Source organism: Onychomys torridus, chromosome 4 (genome assembly GCF_903995425.1).
Source record: "Onychomys torridus chromosome 4, mOncTor1.1, whole genome shotgun sequence".
Taxonomy (NCBI): domain Eukaryota; kingdom Metazoa; phylum Chordata; class Mammalia; order Rodentia; family Cricetidae; genus Onychomys; species Onychomys torridus.
In genome coordinates, this window is record NC_050446.1 from 37,186,379 (window position 1) to 37,202,605 (window position 16,227).

General features: G+C 37.9%; 1 protein-coding gene across 5 annotated transcripts in view; it reads left to right on the forward strand.

The window, feature by feature from the left end:
* The window catches only part of Marchf7 (membrane associated ring-CH-type finger 7), a 44,518-nt gene that overhangs the window by 21,112 nt on the left and 7,179 nt on the right, over nt 1-16,227 (forward strand). For 4 of the 5 annotated variants that reach the window (XM_036184419.1, XM_036184421.1, XM_036184418.1 and 1 more), the window contains 6 exons: nt 3,632-3,796; nt 4,389-4,584; nt 6,806-6,973; nt 8,853-9,951; nt 11,680-11,849; nt 15,686-15,795. In XM_036184419.1, the coding sequence (XP_036040312.1) occupies nt 3,644-3,796; nt 4,389-4,584; nt 6,806-6,973; nt 8,853-9,951; nt 11,680-11,849; nt 15,686-15,795 (1,896 nt within the window). In that variant the 5' untranslated portion in view covers nt 3,632-3,643. Of the gene's footprint in view, nt 1-76; nt 369-3,631; nt 3,797-4,388; nt 4,585-6,805; nt 6,974-8,852; nt 9,952-11,679; nt 11,850-15,685; nt 15,796-16,227 lie in introns of all 5 variants that reach the window. The other variant, XM_036184420.1, reaches the window with a different exon arrangement.

Consider the following 16,227-nt stretch of genomic DNA (forward strand, 5'->3'; position numbering starts at 1 on the left):
GGGTTTTGATTTATAAAGGCAATATGTTTGTCTAAATGGTGTTGGTAATAAGAGACAATTTAATTTCCATTGACAGAATGGGAAAGTAATTATGTACACCTATACAGTGACATGCTGTCTGAGCAGCTAGCATGAGAGAGTCTCACACATTTGAAGCAGATGAAGCTGGAATCATACAAGGATCTAGACTCTTCTACCTTCTGATGGAGACAGTGACTCGAGGCAGAGTGACTGAGCAAGTTTATTAGCAACAGACCAGCATTATTAGAAGATAGTTGGCATCCATCTTCAATGGCCATCTTACCTAAGTTCTGAAGGAGTCTTTTAGGTGATGTTTTTCACAAGATGATCTCTTGATATCAGACCAGGTGGGTTCCTCAGTTGAGGTTTTCAAAATGGGTTCTTCTAGAATTTGGGTTACATACTTCTAATCTTCACATAGGTCAGCACAAATTGCAGGCCAATAAAAATAAAGGTTTTTTTTTTTTTTTTTTTTTTTTAATGATCAAGCTTTCTATTTTGACTAAAGTAACTTATGTTTAGTATTTATTTTTGCTCAGTGTTTCTAGAAAACAACCTTTTGGGCATGACCTCCCATAGTTTAGAATGGGAAGTCCTTGGAGGAGGTGTGGTGTACAGTCAAGATTAAGAGCAAACAGGAGCAAAGAAAAAATTTGAAGATTGTCATCTCAGTGGAAGGGGCTGTTGTCTTGGGTGCTCTTAGAACGAGACAAAATTAATTTGTGTTATGTGACACATTTATAGGTAAAGAGCTGTAGAGCTAATGATGACTATTGTGTGTTAGCCAGTGAAGAAAATTTAGAAACTTAATTATGAGTCTATAAAAGTGGAAAGCACTTGGTCCCACATTTTACATGAACTGAATTTAATACTTTAATTCTTTTTTTGCCAGACTGAACCCAGGGCCTTGCGCTTGCCTCAGCGCGCTACCACTGAGCTAAATCCCCAACCCCAATACTTTAATTCTTTAGGAGAGTGTGTGTTTGTGTGTCTAGTGTTTTGTATGTGTGTGATGCTTTGTATGTGTGTGGAGGTCAGAGATCAACATCAGGTGTCCTCCTCACTTGTACGCCACGTTATTTTTGAATCTCTTATTGAACCTGGAATTTAGAGATTTCTGTCAGCGTCAGGCTTTTTGTGTCAGCCTTTCCAAGACTGGGATTGCGGGTGTTCTCCAAAGCCTTGCTTTTATGTGAGCTGGCGATTGAACTTAGGTTTTCATGCTTGCACTATAGCAAGTGCCTCTCACAGGGTTGATTTGTAGTTGACTAGTGAATCCTTTACCCCTCACAGTAGTTGGTAAATAGCAGCTATTGCTTTTATATATGTTATCATTAGGAGATCATATCGGTGGTAAATAAAAGGAAAACACCTATTTTGGAGACATGGTTTCCTTGTGTTGTTCAGACTAGCCTCTCTAGTTCTACTGCTTCAGGCTCTGGAACGCTAGGACACAGACAGGGTGTGTCACATCCAGTTTTATGTTTATTCTTTGGTTAAGATTTTTCAACTTGTATGTTTTGAGAACCTGTTTCTAATATTGTTCAGGTCAGAGCCTGAACAGCCCTAATAAGCTAGGCTCAGCTTCCTGTCCTCAACACAGAGAAGTAATAGAAACAAAGAAGGGATGTGCGCGCATGTACACACACACACACTTCCTCCCTCCCTCCCCATCCTCAGTATTCTGACACAGGTATAGGTTCATTTCTTTATTATTTATATGTTTGTGCGGTTGCCCATGGAGGCCAGAAGAGTAGGGGATGAATAACCTGGAACTACAGTTAAAGGTGGTTGTGAGCCATCTCTTGTGGGTGCTGGGATCTCTGGTCTTTTGCAAGAGCAAGCGGCAAGCATTCTTAACTGTTGACTCCATCTCTCCAGCCCTGAGCTTTAGAGGATAACTAAGTAGTCATGATGAAACTGTGGTCCTTAGACTCTCTAACCAATCATTGTTTCAACTCCAGCCTCTCCTGCCAGGTAACAACATGTCAGAAATCTGGGGGAGACACGCAGGCCTTTTTCGAGACATTCCAGTTCCTTAGGTCTGTTGTCTTTAACAAGCTGACCACAAGGAGGGCTACAGGACTGTCCTTAGTATTCCTGCCAGAACACTTAACATGTCCTAGGCAGTGGGTTAGAGACACTTTAAATAGTCCTGACCTAAAGAAATTGCATTGTTGTGCTGGGTGGTGGTGGCGCACGCCTTTAATCTCAGCACTTGGGAGGTAAAGGCGATGGATCTCTGTGAGTTTGAGGCCAGCCTGGGCTACAGAGTGAGTTCCAGGAAAGGTGCAAAACTATGCAGAGAAACTCTGTCTCAAAAAAACCAAAAAAAAACCCCCAAACCCGGTGGTAGTGGCGCATGCCTTTAATCCCAGCACTCGGGAGGCAGAGCCAGGCAGATCTCTATGGTTCAAGGCCAGTCTGGTCTACAGAGCAAGATCTAAGACAGGCCCAAAACTACACAGAGAAACCCTGTCTTGAAAAAACCAAAAAAAAGAAAAGAAAAAAAGAAACTGCATTGTTGAAAGAGGGGAAAAATAAAGTGGAAAGCAAATAACAGTCTGTGATGTCTTAAGAAAAATATATGAAACGTGAAGTTACACAGGATAAAGATGATATCATCTGATGGGCAGAAATTTGATAAGGAATGTGTAGGCTTCCCAGACATACAAAAGGATTGTAAGAGTATATTTGTTAAAGGTTGTGAAAATAGTCATTATAATAAATACATTAAGAAGGATGCCCCAAGAGTAAAGGATACATGTATACGGGGGAAAAAAGTTCAGGCGTTGCAAGGTAGATCTGTGTATTTGTAGCATATCTTTCCATGTCTGTCAAGTGGGCAGTAGGAAACCTTGATTGGATGTTACTATACATACTCTGCATTGTAGGAGAAGGGCGGGGAGGGTTTCACAGTTTAATGTGGGTGCAAATAGTTGACTGTTTTATTTGTTTTTAATTTTGTTTTTTGTTTTTTGATTTTTGCTTTTTGTTGTTTTTTTTGTTTTTGTTTTTTTGTTTTTTTGTTTGTTTGTTTGTTTTTTGAGACAGGGTTTCTCTGTGTAGCTTAGTACCTTTCCTGGATCTCGCTCTGTAGACCAGGCTGGCCTCAAACTCACAGAGATCCTCCTGTCTCTGCCTCCCGAGTGCTGGGATTAAAGGTGTGCGCCACCACTGCCCAGCCTGTTTTTAATTTTTAAAATTTATTTTGTATGTTCATATGCAGAGGGCAGAGGACAGTTTTCTGGAGTCACTTCTTTCCTCCCTCCTTGTTGAGGCAGGAATTCATCTGTTTCCCAGATGAATTGTTTACTCTGGGATAGCTTCTGGTGAATGGGGGTTCTTGTTTCTGCCTTGCTCTGTATGGGTTCTGGAGATGGAACTCGGCTCTCAGGCTTGCAAGGCTAGTACCTTTACCTGCTAAGCTGGGCCCACCAGTGCCAGTTCTTGAATGGCTGCTTTTTCATTAATGAGACCTGAATTGTGTCTCAAACTAAATGAGCATTTCAGAATAAATTGTTGTATGTAGTGTGGGGGGGGGGGGGCGGGCGGGACAAGTGCTTGCATGTCTTCCCAAATAAAATTAACACAAATTTGCATTTCACAGGAAACCTTAAGCATGGAGTCTAAACCCTCCAGGATTCCAAGAAGAATTTCTGTTCAACCCTCTGGCTCTTTAAGTGCTAGGATGGTGTCTGGAAACAGAGGAACTAGTTTAAATGATTCCTATCATTCTAGAGACTCTTCCTTTAGACTGGATTCTGAATATCAGGTAGTATTTTAACTTGAATATATGTACAGTCAAATTCAAAATGCTGTGGGTACATTTATTACATAAAAAAAAAAAAAAAGCTGCGCCCGAGGCATCCTACAATCTTAAATTATTAAAATAGAAACAAAATAAATAGCTAATGATTTTCAAAATTTGGGACCTTCAGAATTGGGGATAAGAGTATATGGTCTTGTATAAAATGCTTTTTGAATTTGAAAACAAATATTAATTAAAATAAATTGTAGCTGAAGTGGTAGGTGTGGATGGGTGGCTTTATCTATGGATAAATACTTCTAGTCAGAACACTTATTAATCTGACTATATATGTGCAAAGCAGTGGATGAAATAACACTACAGGTAGTGAATACTTTTGCTTTTAATGTTGATTAATAAGTCTTTCTCAAGGTTTCTCTCAATAGTAGCGTGTAGCTAACATCTGAGAAACCATGGTTTGGTTAATCCAGCACAACCTTCCCACTACCTCCAAATGACCTGCCACATTCCAACAGCCCTTAGCATGATTATTTGAATATTAGTATTTTCTATGAAATTGGGTAATTTTAAAGCAGCAGTTATTCCTTAATCTTTTTAGTCTACATCAGCATCAGCATCTGCATCACCATTTCCGTCTACATGGTATAGTGAATCTGAAATAACTCAGGGAGCACGGTCAAGATCACAAAACCAGCAACGGGATCATGATTCAAAAAGACCTAAACTTTCTTGTACAAATTGTACATCTACCTCAGCTGGGAGAAATATTGGAGGTGGTTTAAATACAGTCTCAGGTAAGAAGTTACTCAGTTTCTGGTAAAAGTGACTTTATGAATATTTGCGACTGAAGTCTTTTTCCCCCCTCTGAGATTCTTAATTGTTTTAATAAAATAGTTTGTATATGATAGTGGATTTGGAAATGCAGTAGTTTTTGAGAAAAAAGTTCTACCACCTTAAGTTGGTGGTAAAAATAAGTTGCCTCTTCATTTTGCCTTTTTGCTTTATAACACAAAGCATGTTAGCAGGTTTTAATGAGGTCGAGGAGCTGCTTTGTTTGTTGGTTTTGTAGACAGTCTCATTATGTAGCTCTGCCTGGCCCAAAATTTACTAAGTGTGTGGATTCAAGCCATGTGCCACCATGCTCTGCTCTAACATTAGTATGTATTAGTGTAGTTCAATTGATAAAAGTCATGAGTTGGTTATTAGAGAGGTTTTTAAAGTGATACTACAAAAAGCCACATCTGTTAAACATTTCCTCATGTGTTTTTTCAACTGATAAACATAGTAAATGATACTTTTCAGAAAATGTCAAAAAAAAAAAAAGATAAAAATTAAGAGCTCTATGTAAATATGTAAGAATGGCATTGAACACATTACTTAACCACCATGGGATTTACATGCTTTATCCATAAAGCTCTGAGCTTCCTTATATTTTATACCTAGGTTTATATATTTGCATTGATCAAAAAAATCTTTGTTAGGAAAGCAGATTTCCTCCTTACTGAAACTCCTCCAGTAAAATGTTACTGGTCCCTAAAGTTGTAAAAGGAGACAAAACTTGTGATAACACAAGAGAAATAAAATGCTTATACATTACCAACTGAATTAGTGTAAGCAATTCTTTTTAGTTTGCTAGAACTCCATGGGAAAGACACTGTACTTCTGAAGGTCACTAAAAGTAGTGAGGTGGCTTAAAAGCACATTACTTTGTAGAAACAATTTGTTCTTTTACTTTGCTATGTGAAAGTGTAACATTAAACTCACTGGGCTATTTCTAGGAAAGGAAGAAAACCAGGTGTGGTGGCACATGCCTTTAATCCCAGCACTGGGAGGCAGAGGCTCTGAGCTCCAGGCCAGCCTGGGCTACAGAACTACTTATTTCCATGACAGCCAGGCCTGTGTTATATAGAAACCCTGTCTCAAAAAAAAAAAATTCAAAAGCAAGAAACAAAACGGGTTTGAGAATTAATTTTAATTTACTTCTTAGGGAAATAATATCAAATAAAATTTGGAGTATCATTGCAAAAATACATTAATTCTTAGTATAAAGACCTAATGAAATGTGACTATGAAAATATTTCTGAGGCTGATAGAATGTGTGCTTAAAATATGCAAGCATTTAAGTCCAATTACCTACATGGGGAAAAGAACTTTTTTCCTGCTAAAATTGTAATTTATCCTATAATTGAATTGCCATATCAAAATAGCTTTGGTTTTATTTATTTGCTTGTTTCAGTGCTGAGGACTGAACCCAGGGCTGAGACCCAGGTCTCATTTTATAGCCCTGGCCTAGAATTCACTGTATATATCATGCTGGCCTTGAACTCACAGAAATATGCTTGCCTGATTCTGTCTCTGCCTTTCCTAGTGCTAGGATTAAAGCCACCATGCCTGGCTTTGGTTTGGTTGGGTGGTTTTTCTAACATCACTTTGACTTTTTATGAAGTATTCTGTACCTTTGGCAAATTTTCATTTTTTTTTTTTAATTTATTTTATTTTATTTTTTTTTTTTGGTTTTTCGAGACAGGGTTTCTCTGTAGCTTTGGAGCCTGTCCTGGACTAGCTCTGTAGTCCAGGCTGGTCTCGATTGAACTCACAGAGATCCACCTGCCTCTGCCTCCCGAGTGCTGGGATTACAGGCGTGCGCCACCACCACCCAGCACAAATTTTCATTTTTGACCTATAGTCATTTTGACATAACATTACGGTGTAATAGAGAATGTCTAAGACATTTAGCTTATGTATGAGGATAGATTTACAGTGTTAAGGATTTGTTTAACATACATAGATATACCATATCTGAGGTCTTGGGTTTAGTCCCCAGTACCAAAAAAGAAGAATGTTTGGGCAGACAGATAATTTGGAGATGATTAATTCATTAGTAAGTGATTTTGCTTCTGTTAAACTGGGGATAGCTATAATGATACAGTTGTCTTCACTGTATTGCTAAAGATTTATGAACCTCAGAAACCTTGAAAACCACCTCTGAAATAAAACTTCTTCCATTATTTTAAGATTCTTCTTGGAGGCATAGTCAAGTTTCCAGATCTTCTTCAATGGTACTTGGTTCATTTGGAACAGACTTGATGAGAGAAAGGAGAGATTTGGAGAGGAGAACAGATTCCTCCATTAGCAATCTTATGGATTATAATCACCGAGGTGGTGACTTCACAACTTCATCATGTATGTATAAACTACTTTGTTAAGTATAGCTTATGTGTTGGTACAAATGATCTCATAAGAATACAGTGGAGGAAATGAAGTAATTTGAATTTATTAATGGAGATATCAGAACTAATTTTTTAGTATCTTGTTTTACTTTAACAAATATAAAAAACTTAAAACATGTTCTTGAGTATTCAGATTCTTTTTTAAAAGTTTTTATACATGAAAAACAAGCATGTTAATAAAGTATTACTTGTTAATTTTTCCATACTACAGTATGACTTGTCTATAACAGTTTTAATGTGTACTTCTAACTGAATTATAAAATAACTATATATTTTCATTGCACCATTTTTAACAATTATTTTATGGATATGGCTGTATTTGCCTACATGTATGTCTATGCTCTACTTGTGTGCCTGGTGCCCAGGGAGGCCAGAAGAATGGGACAGATCCTCTAGATTTAAGTTACAAATGGCTGTGAGCTTCCATGTGAGTGTGGGAATGGAACTTAAGATCTCTGATAAAACTAGGCCTCTTAACTGCCGAGCCATCTTTCTAGCCTCCCAATTAGCCCTTTTAAGAATTATGTGGGCCCGGTGGTGGTGGGCAGCTTATGCCTTTAATCCCAACACTTGAGAGGCAGAGGCAGGAGGATCTCTGAGTTCGAGGCCAGCCTGGGCTACAGAGTGAATTCCAGAAAAGGTGCAAAGCTACACAGAGAAACCCTGCCTCAAAAAACAAAAAAGAAACAAAAACAAAACAAACAAAAAAGAATTATGTGAACTGTATGATTGGTTTGATTTTAATTAAATTTTCAAATTTATAGTTTTTGTCTCTGTATGTAGACTTAAGCTTTTCAGAAACAATCACATTAAGTAACTAAAGGAAAAGAATGCTGATTAGAGTTAACGAAAGTCATGCAGAAGTGGGATTTGTAGTTATTTTAATCAAATTACAGGATAGGAATAGATTCCCCCCAACACACACACACTTCAGAGCTGAGGACTGAACCTAGGGCCTTGTGCAAAGCGCTCTACCACTGAGCTAAATCCCCAACCCCCAGGACAGGAATAGGTTTAACCTGTAATAGTTTATCTTTTCATTGCTCTCTATATTAGCACAATAATAAATACACATATTATACAAGGTATAGAGGAAATATTTTTCACAAAAGAATAATAGTGTTTCTTTTCCTCACTCAGATTAATCAACCAGTTAAGGGGTTGTATATTTATCTTGTTGATCTTGAGGCAAGGCCAAACAAACCCGGACAAGCCTGGAACTCTGTGATTCCCATTCCCTGTGCCACCTGAGTGCTGGGCTGTTCCTCATTCCCTGGCCTACTTTCAAAAATTCAGATAGCAGAGGCCTGTATTGACTCACAGTTCCAAGCCAATAATAAAGGGCTAAGGTGTGTCCAATGAGTAACCAAATTAAAGAAATTCTTACCTATTAGCAAGGAATATTATCAAATTACATGGACAGTAACATTTACATAAAATAATTTTTGTATTTATTGAATGGAATAAGAAGAATCTCAAACTATTTCCCTTGGATGGTTTTGCTTTTTTTTAGTCATTGCACTGTATTTTGGGGCTAAAGTTCTGTACCAGTTTTTGAGAGTTGTCTGTTGTATCAGTTGCTCATTAATGCATTCAGCTTGCCTCAGTAGCTTATTCTTATAAGCTTTTCACACCTTGTTTTGAATTTGTAGTGTTGACTTTACTTGGGAGTACTTCAGAAATAATTTTTCCCCTCTAAAAGTTAAGCTGTTAATTATAAGATAGCAGTATTCATTTCAAACCTAGTCTTTCAATTTGGCAGTAGTCAATAAATGTACATTTAATAATGATTAAATTATTTAATTGGTTACCTTCCCTTCTTTCAAAAATAGATGTTCAAGAAAGAGTTCCTTCTTCATATTCACAGGGAGCAAGACCAAAAGAGAATTCAATGAGCACTTTACAGTTGAATTCATCATCCACCAATCACCAATTGCCTTCTGAACATCAGACAGTACCGAGTTCTAGGGACTCTAGCAGAAATTCTTTCAGATCACATTTTTCTTCAAGACAATCAGAATCTTTTCGAAACAGTTCACATCCCACATTTTCATATCTTTCAAGTAGAGATGAAACCCCAGTTCTAAGCAATTCAGAAAGGCTTGGTTCCTCTCGGAGACCATTTCAAGAATCTTCTGACAATGAAGGTAGGCGTACTACTAGGAGATTGCTGTCACGGATAGCTTCTAGCATGTCATCAACTTTTTTTTCACGAAGATCTAGTCAGGATTCCTTGAATACAAGATCATTAAGTTCTGAAAATTATATTTCTCCAAGAACCTTGACTTCACAGTCTCGGAGTAATGGAGCATCATCTTCTGAAGTCAGTGATGGCAGGGCATCTGAATCTTCTCAGGGATTTAGATTTCTTAGGCGAAGATGGGGTTTGTCATCTCTTAGCCAAAATCATAGCTCTGAACCAGATGCAGAAAATTTTCACCAAGAATCAGAAGGTAGAAGTACAGGTCCATGGTTATCTTCCTCACTTAGAAATAGATGCACACCTTTGTTCTCCAGAAGGAGGCGAGAGGGAAGAGATGAATCTTCAAGAATATCTATGTCAGATGTACCGCCTAGATCTCATATTTTTAGAAGAGAATCAAATGAAGTAGTTCACCTTGAAGCACAGAGTGATCCCCTTGGGGCTGCTGCCAACAGACCACAAGCATCTGGAGCATCAAGCAGTGCTTCGGCAGGTGGCTCCACACCAGATTTGCCTCAGGGTGGAAGAAGTACAGGAATAGCAGGGATTCTTCCTGGTTCCTTATTCCGGTTCGCAGTCCCACCGGCACTTGGAAGTAATCTGACCGACAATGTCATGATCACTGTAGATATTATTCCTTCAGGCTGGAATGCAGCTGATGGGAAAAGTGATAAAACTAAAAATGCACCTTCAAGAGACCCAGAAAAACTGCAGAAAATAAAAGAAAGGTAAATACTCGAATTATTTATTGTACATTGTAAAGCTAGGTCAGATTAGCTCTCATTATCTGAAGTTTCTTCCTTATCCTTTTAGGGTGTTGTTACTGTGTCTTATAGACAAATGGTGATAATAATAAGATAGGTTCTGGGGTGTGAATTGCATCAAAAAACAATCTAAGGTGTCTTATCTGGATACACACAAGTTTCTTTGTTCTATGGTTGGGCTACTGCTAAATGGAGTTTAATTGGGAAGAGGAATCCAATGATAATGCATTGCCAATCTGTATTGGCAAACTAATTGGCTTACCACTTATTTTTGTATTTCTCAATTTTCCTTTTTTTTAAAAGATATATTTTACCGTGGACTGTTTTCCTGATTTTAAACTTTACTCTTCCTTAGTAATATTAGCTTTAGTACTTGTTCATTATAGCAATTTCCTCTGATAGTAAGCTATCTGAAGTTTGTAGTAAAACTTAGATTTGTTACCTTCAAAAATAGCTTTATTTATTGATCTTGACTGGTCTGCAAGTCTGTGCTATTCTAGGTTAGGTAGGTTTAGTTTTGTTTTTTGGTGGTTTGTGTTTGAGACAGGATCTCACTATGTACCCTGGTTGGCCTGGAACTGATAGAGATTTATTTACCTGCTGCTGTCTCTCATGTACTTGTATTAAAGACATATATTACTACACCAGCTCCTACATATATTTATGTAGTATTAAAAGAGCATTTATTTTGACAGAGTTTGGTAGTATGTGTGTTTGTTGTATATTGTCTTACATATGAGAATTTTAAGATGTCTAGTTAAATTAATAAACACAGAAAAATTGGATCTACTTAGTAAAAAGTAATTGAAACTTTGAAGGGAAGAATGTTGAATACAAAACAAAATGTTCTGCTTTTCAGAGGGTTGGTGCTTGATAGCATGTTTCTGACTCAGCTAGGGCAGAAAGTCGCCTTATGTCTGTGTGTCTCTGTAAATGTCTTGCCAAACTCACTCCTGCCGTCAGTTTAGTAGCTGTTCATCATGCAGTACTGTCAGTTTATTGAGTGCTTTTAATGTGATGTCAAGAACTCACAAAATACAACGTTGAACAGAAAACTTGGCTTGTTATAAAGTGAGTTCTCATAGAAATGGTACATGTTAGCCTGTTAAATGGAGGACAAAGAATAATAGAAGATGTTGCATGTTTTAAAAGCCTTCCTTTATAGATAGAAAATGATTTAGTAAGATTGTTGAGAGTAGAGTGATTGAGAATTCTTCAGTCTCCTATTTTTAAAATTTGGATTCAGTGAATAAAAAGAATTTGTCAGTATTGATAACTTGTAAATGAGAAACTACAAGTCAATATGTACTTAATTCATTGAGGTAGTTTTAAATTCTTTTGCAATTGACAAAATGGCCAAAATGATGTGTATGTTACCCTTAATACAATAGTACTTAAGGTAATCTAGAAGACGTCAGTAATTAAAATCTTGGTGATTGTGAAAAAGGTGTTTTACCAAAGACAAAAGTTAAATTATTTGAAGCTTAGTTACAGAATGGTTGGTCTTATTTACTGTGACAGTTTTTATTCATAATAACATAAACTCTCAGAGGTTACTATTGTTGCTTTATTCTTACCATTTGTCTTTTTGTACTCAGTATGAGTAGAAATGGAAGATTGAAATTCTTTATGATGAAAATGTCCATCTAGGAGGGATCAAAATATCTCTGAAATCTGTGCCCTTTTTTCTAGCCTCCTTTTAGAGGACTCTGAAGAAGAAGAAGGAGACTTATGTAGAATTTGTCAGATGGCAGCTGCGTCATCATCTAATTTACTGATAGAGCCATGCAAATGCACAGGGAGTCTACAGTATGTCCATCAAGAGTGTATGAAAAAGTGGTTACAGGCCAAAATTAATTCTGGTAAGATTCACTCTTAAAAATTTTGTTTTCAAATCTTTTCCCAAGAGATATACATATTTTTTCCTAATTTATTATTAAAGTTACACATCCTTATATACTCTATATAATTATAATTTAACCAGTAATTGTGGCATGTACAGTCAAGCACACTTAGCATTTAGCAGCAATGTATTTTGAGAAAGTTTTATTGCCTGTGTCATTTAGCAGGTTGTCAGGGAATTCCTTTGGGTATGCTGATTGAAAAGTCAGGTGCAGTTCCAGAAATGGGTTTTAGAGCACAGTAAACAGGCATACAAAGCACCTGGTGTAGTCATATTGTCATTAAGAGAGCACTTTCTTAGGGAACACCATTTAATTTTAGACCTTGATAATACCGAATTGGCTCTCAGAAGGAAAGGAACATTTTAGCAGAGCAGCTAATATGAAAGACTTAGCTATATTTGGGGAACTGAGTGGTGTATGGTATGGCTGGTAATTAATTAATAGTTGGGTAAAGGTTTGGTTGATGCAGTTGGGATAAGAGAGAGTAGTAGAGGCTAGCTCATACAAGACTTAAAGATAGAAGCGATAGCTTGAATTTTTAACTGAATAATGATTGGAAGCCACTGAAGAATTGAAATGTTCTTATTTTTATTGGCTGCTTTGGAGAATAGATGCTAGGATAAGACCAGTCCTCCAGTCAGTCTGGTGGTAAGAAAGTGAGAAAAATTTACTTTGTGTAAGTCAAAATAATTGTGTAAAAGTGGGTATGATAGACTGAGCATTGCTGAGAATTGAAGGATCTTAAGATGATAACCTGTGAAATGGGCTAGGCGTGTGGCTTAGCAGGATCAAGTGCTCACTGTGCAAACTCGAGGACCTGCGTCCAGACCCCCAACCCCCATGTAAAAGCATGGCTGTCATAGCACTGGGGTTAGGAAGATCCCAGGGCTCTCTGGCCAGCCAGTCCAGCTAAATTGGAGAGTTTCAGGTTCAGTAACAGACAACGGTCTCAAATTAAGGTAGAGAGTGATAGAGAAAGACACCCAATGCCAGCCTCTGGCTCCCATGTGCACACACATGAGCATGTATCACATACACTGAAATGACAAGATTGATAAATATGTGTGTTAAAGGGAGATACTACCTCATAGACTCTTTTCCCAATAAACAAAGGTAACAAATTAGAGTATTATATGGGGTTATGGAAACATTTTTATTTTGAGGTAGGAAAACATTCAGGCATATTTTTGAGAAGCTGTTTGGTTGGAGGGGAGAGAAATCCATGAAAAGGAGCAGAAGATGGGGTCTTGAGCACAAGTTGGACAGAAGAGCCATTTCATGTCCAGAAGCCTCTGTGGACGGAAGTGAGTGTGGATCAGTCTGCTGCTTCAGTAAAAGATACATGACTTATTGTATAAATGGTTCCATAAAATGATTTTAGACCTGGAGGAGACAGTTTAGTGGCAAGAGTACTTGCCTCTCATTTGTTAGGTCCTGTGTTTAATACTCAGCACTGCCAAAATTATTGAAATGAAACACATGCATTTTTTTAAGAAAGTGGTTTACTGATTCTTGGATGTGGAATGAATACATTGAGCTTGGCTCCTTTGCTAGGTAAATAATGAGTAATGTTAAATATGTGTTAAGATAATTTCAATTGTGGGACTTAATCAGGAGTGGAGTAAGAATATTAAACTCATGAATAACGTAATAGTATGGTATTAAAATGTTCTGGAGAATAGGAATTTTTCAGCTCCATTATATTCTTATGGGACCGTTGTCAGGTTGACTAAAGTCTGTGACAATTTGAGGAAAATATACTGATTTCACATACAGCTCAGGCAAATAGACAAAAGTTTCTCAGCTTGGTACTTTTTCTTTCTGTCAGATCCAAGGAAACTCCCAATTTCCCAAACTCCAAAAGGCAGTCCATATACCCATAAGTGAGCTCACCTAGACTATAAGAGGATTTCTGGCTGTTAGGTAAAAGCTAACCTTCCTCAGCCGGGCGGTGGTGGCACACACCTTTAATCCCAGCACTCGGGAGGCAGAGGCAGGTGGATCTCTGTGAGTTCGAGGCCAGCCCTGGGCTACAGAGTGAGTTCCAGGACAGGCTCCAAAGCTAGACAGGGAAACCCTGTCTCGAAAAACCAAGAATAAGCGCTAACCTTCCTCAGCAACTTGGGAAACCAGTTCTCACCTGCCAAAAAAGGAGTCATTTCCCTTACCTCTGACCGAAGGAACATGTGGCTCTCCATTAACATATCTATACCTGTGGTTGCCCATCAGAGCACGTGCTGGCCTTCAGGCTCTTTTAGTGTCACAAATACTGTTACGTACCTCAAAGCCTCTGCTCTAGCATGCTGGTTTCTCACCTCCCCAGAGTTGATACTTTCTTCCCAATGGCAAGGCTTTCCCTGCTCTTTAGTCTCTCATGCTCTCTCTAGGCTTTGTCCCTGCTCTTCCCTCTTGGAGATAGACAGGTGGCCATGTTCAGTTTGCTGGCTATTTCCACTCTGCTTCTTTATTTTTCTGCTTTGGATTCCCCTAGATGCCTCTGGCTGTTTTCTCTCTTGACTCACAGTAAAAACCTCCCCACTAACAAAGGAGTGGTGATGTTGGCAGTTTCTTTACCATGCCCCCTTGCATGCACTCTCCTTTAGACTAACTTTTTTTTGTTTTTCGAGACAGGGTTTCTCTGTGTAGCTTTGTGCCTTTCCTGGAACACTCAGTAGACCAGGCTGGCCTCGAACTCACAGAGATACTCCTGGCTCTGCCTCCCGAGTGCTGGGATTAAAGGCGTGCGCCACCACCGCCTGGCTATCTTTTTTTATAAAAAGAGTTTGATGATGCTCTTCCTCTTCTCAATCTCCAAAGTCTCTGGTTGGAGATTGTTGCAAGTTCACTCAAAGAATGTAAGTGGAGTTGAATTTAAACCTGTTCACTGCTACTCATAATGCTTGTTTGAGGAAAGTTTTCAATTGGTAGCTGTATCTAATAATCCCCAAATAGTGGAAGGGCCTACGTACATAGTTAGGCATGAATGCCTACTACAGTGGAGCTACCAGCCTTGTAGAAATCAAGTATTGGGTGTGACAGAAGAAAGTGTGGGGTTTTTTTTCCCAAAAAAATGTGACAAAATTATGTGTGAGAAAATTAACCATTTTTACCATTTTAAAGTATGTAATTTTCAGTAGTTAACTTTCAAAACATAAATTTTGTATTGAATAAGCTGTATCTCTATGCTTCATCCTTTTCCCAATCCCTGATTGTTGGGAATCCTGGTTGCACCATTTACATCTTCTTTGTTAGCATATCTTGGGTTGAGCAATGTTACAAAATATATGAGGACTTAATTCTAGTAATTGCTGAAATGAGCTGCTTTTGTCTGGACAAAGGTGGATCTCGTTTTTCCTCTTTGAGGCAGCAGGGTAGGCACATTGCTTAGATCACATACAAGGTCTACATATGTATGCTGTGATACCAAGAATACTGACCCAAGTATGTAACTAGTGTTTAAGATGCTATGCGATTAAACACTGCTTTCGTAACATGTCAGTGTACTTCAGGAGGAAGTACAGGTGACATTCCTTTGCCTCATTGTCTGCATCCCATAATTACATGATGTATGAGTGTGTAGGATTAAAAAAAGGTATCCAAATAATGGGTGAAGGCGTGAATGTTACAACAGACAGCATGACGTGCACATTTATCATTGTGCATCATTAATTTTGCATATATTATTTGTTTATTGCAATATTACAATCTCATTTTTCATGCTTGTCTTCCTCAGTATTGTAAACCTTGAGCTTAAGGCAGAAAAGTTTTACTGTTTACTATTTGACTTTTGTCAGGTTCTTCATTAGAAGCTGTAACCACCTGCGAACTCTGTAAAGAGAAGTTGCAACTTAACCTGGAGGATTTTGATATTCATGAACTACATAGAGCTCATGCAAATGAACAAGTTAGTATATTTTGCCTAATTTGGTAAGTGTCTGTTGTGTGCTTAAAGGACAGCTCTTGAAGAACAGATTAAGTCATGGTCAGAAAATCTACATTAGTTATATTCTTATCATAATTCACATGATATGAGTTTTTTATTTCATAAATATTTCCCCTTTAAATAAAAGACAAAATTAAGATAAACTGTCAGACTTTATAAGTGAGCCTAAAAGTTAATAAAAGTTTAGGGAATTGGGTCCAAAGTAGTCATCACCACTACCTGGCAATATGTTGTATTTTATAGATTTACCAACTTGGGATAATTCAGGTTGATGAAATCATACAATATAAGGCTGTTTTGTTTTTTGTTTTGGAGACAGGATTTCTCCATGTATCCCTGGCTGTCTGGGAACCCACTATATAGACCTCTGCTTCCCAAGAACTGGGATTAAAG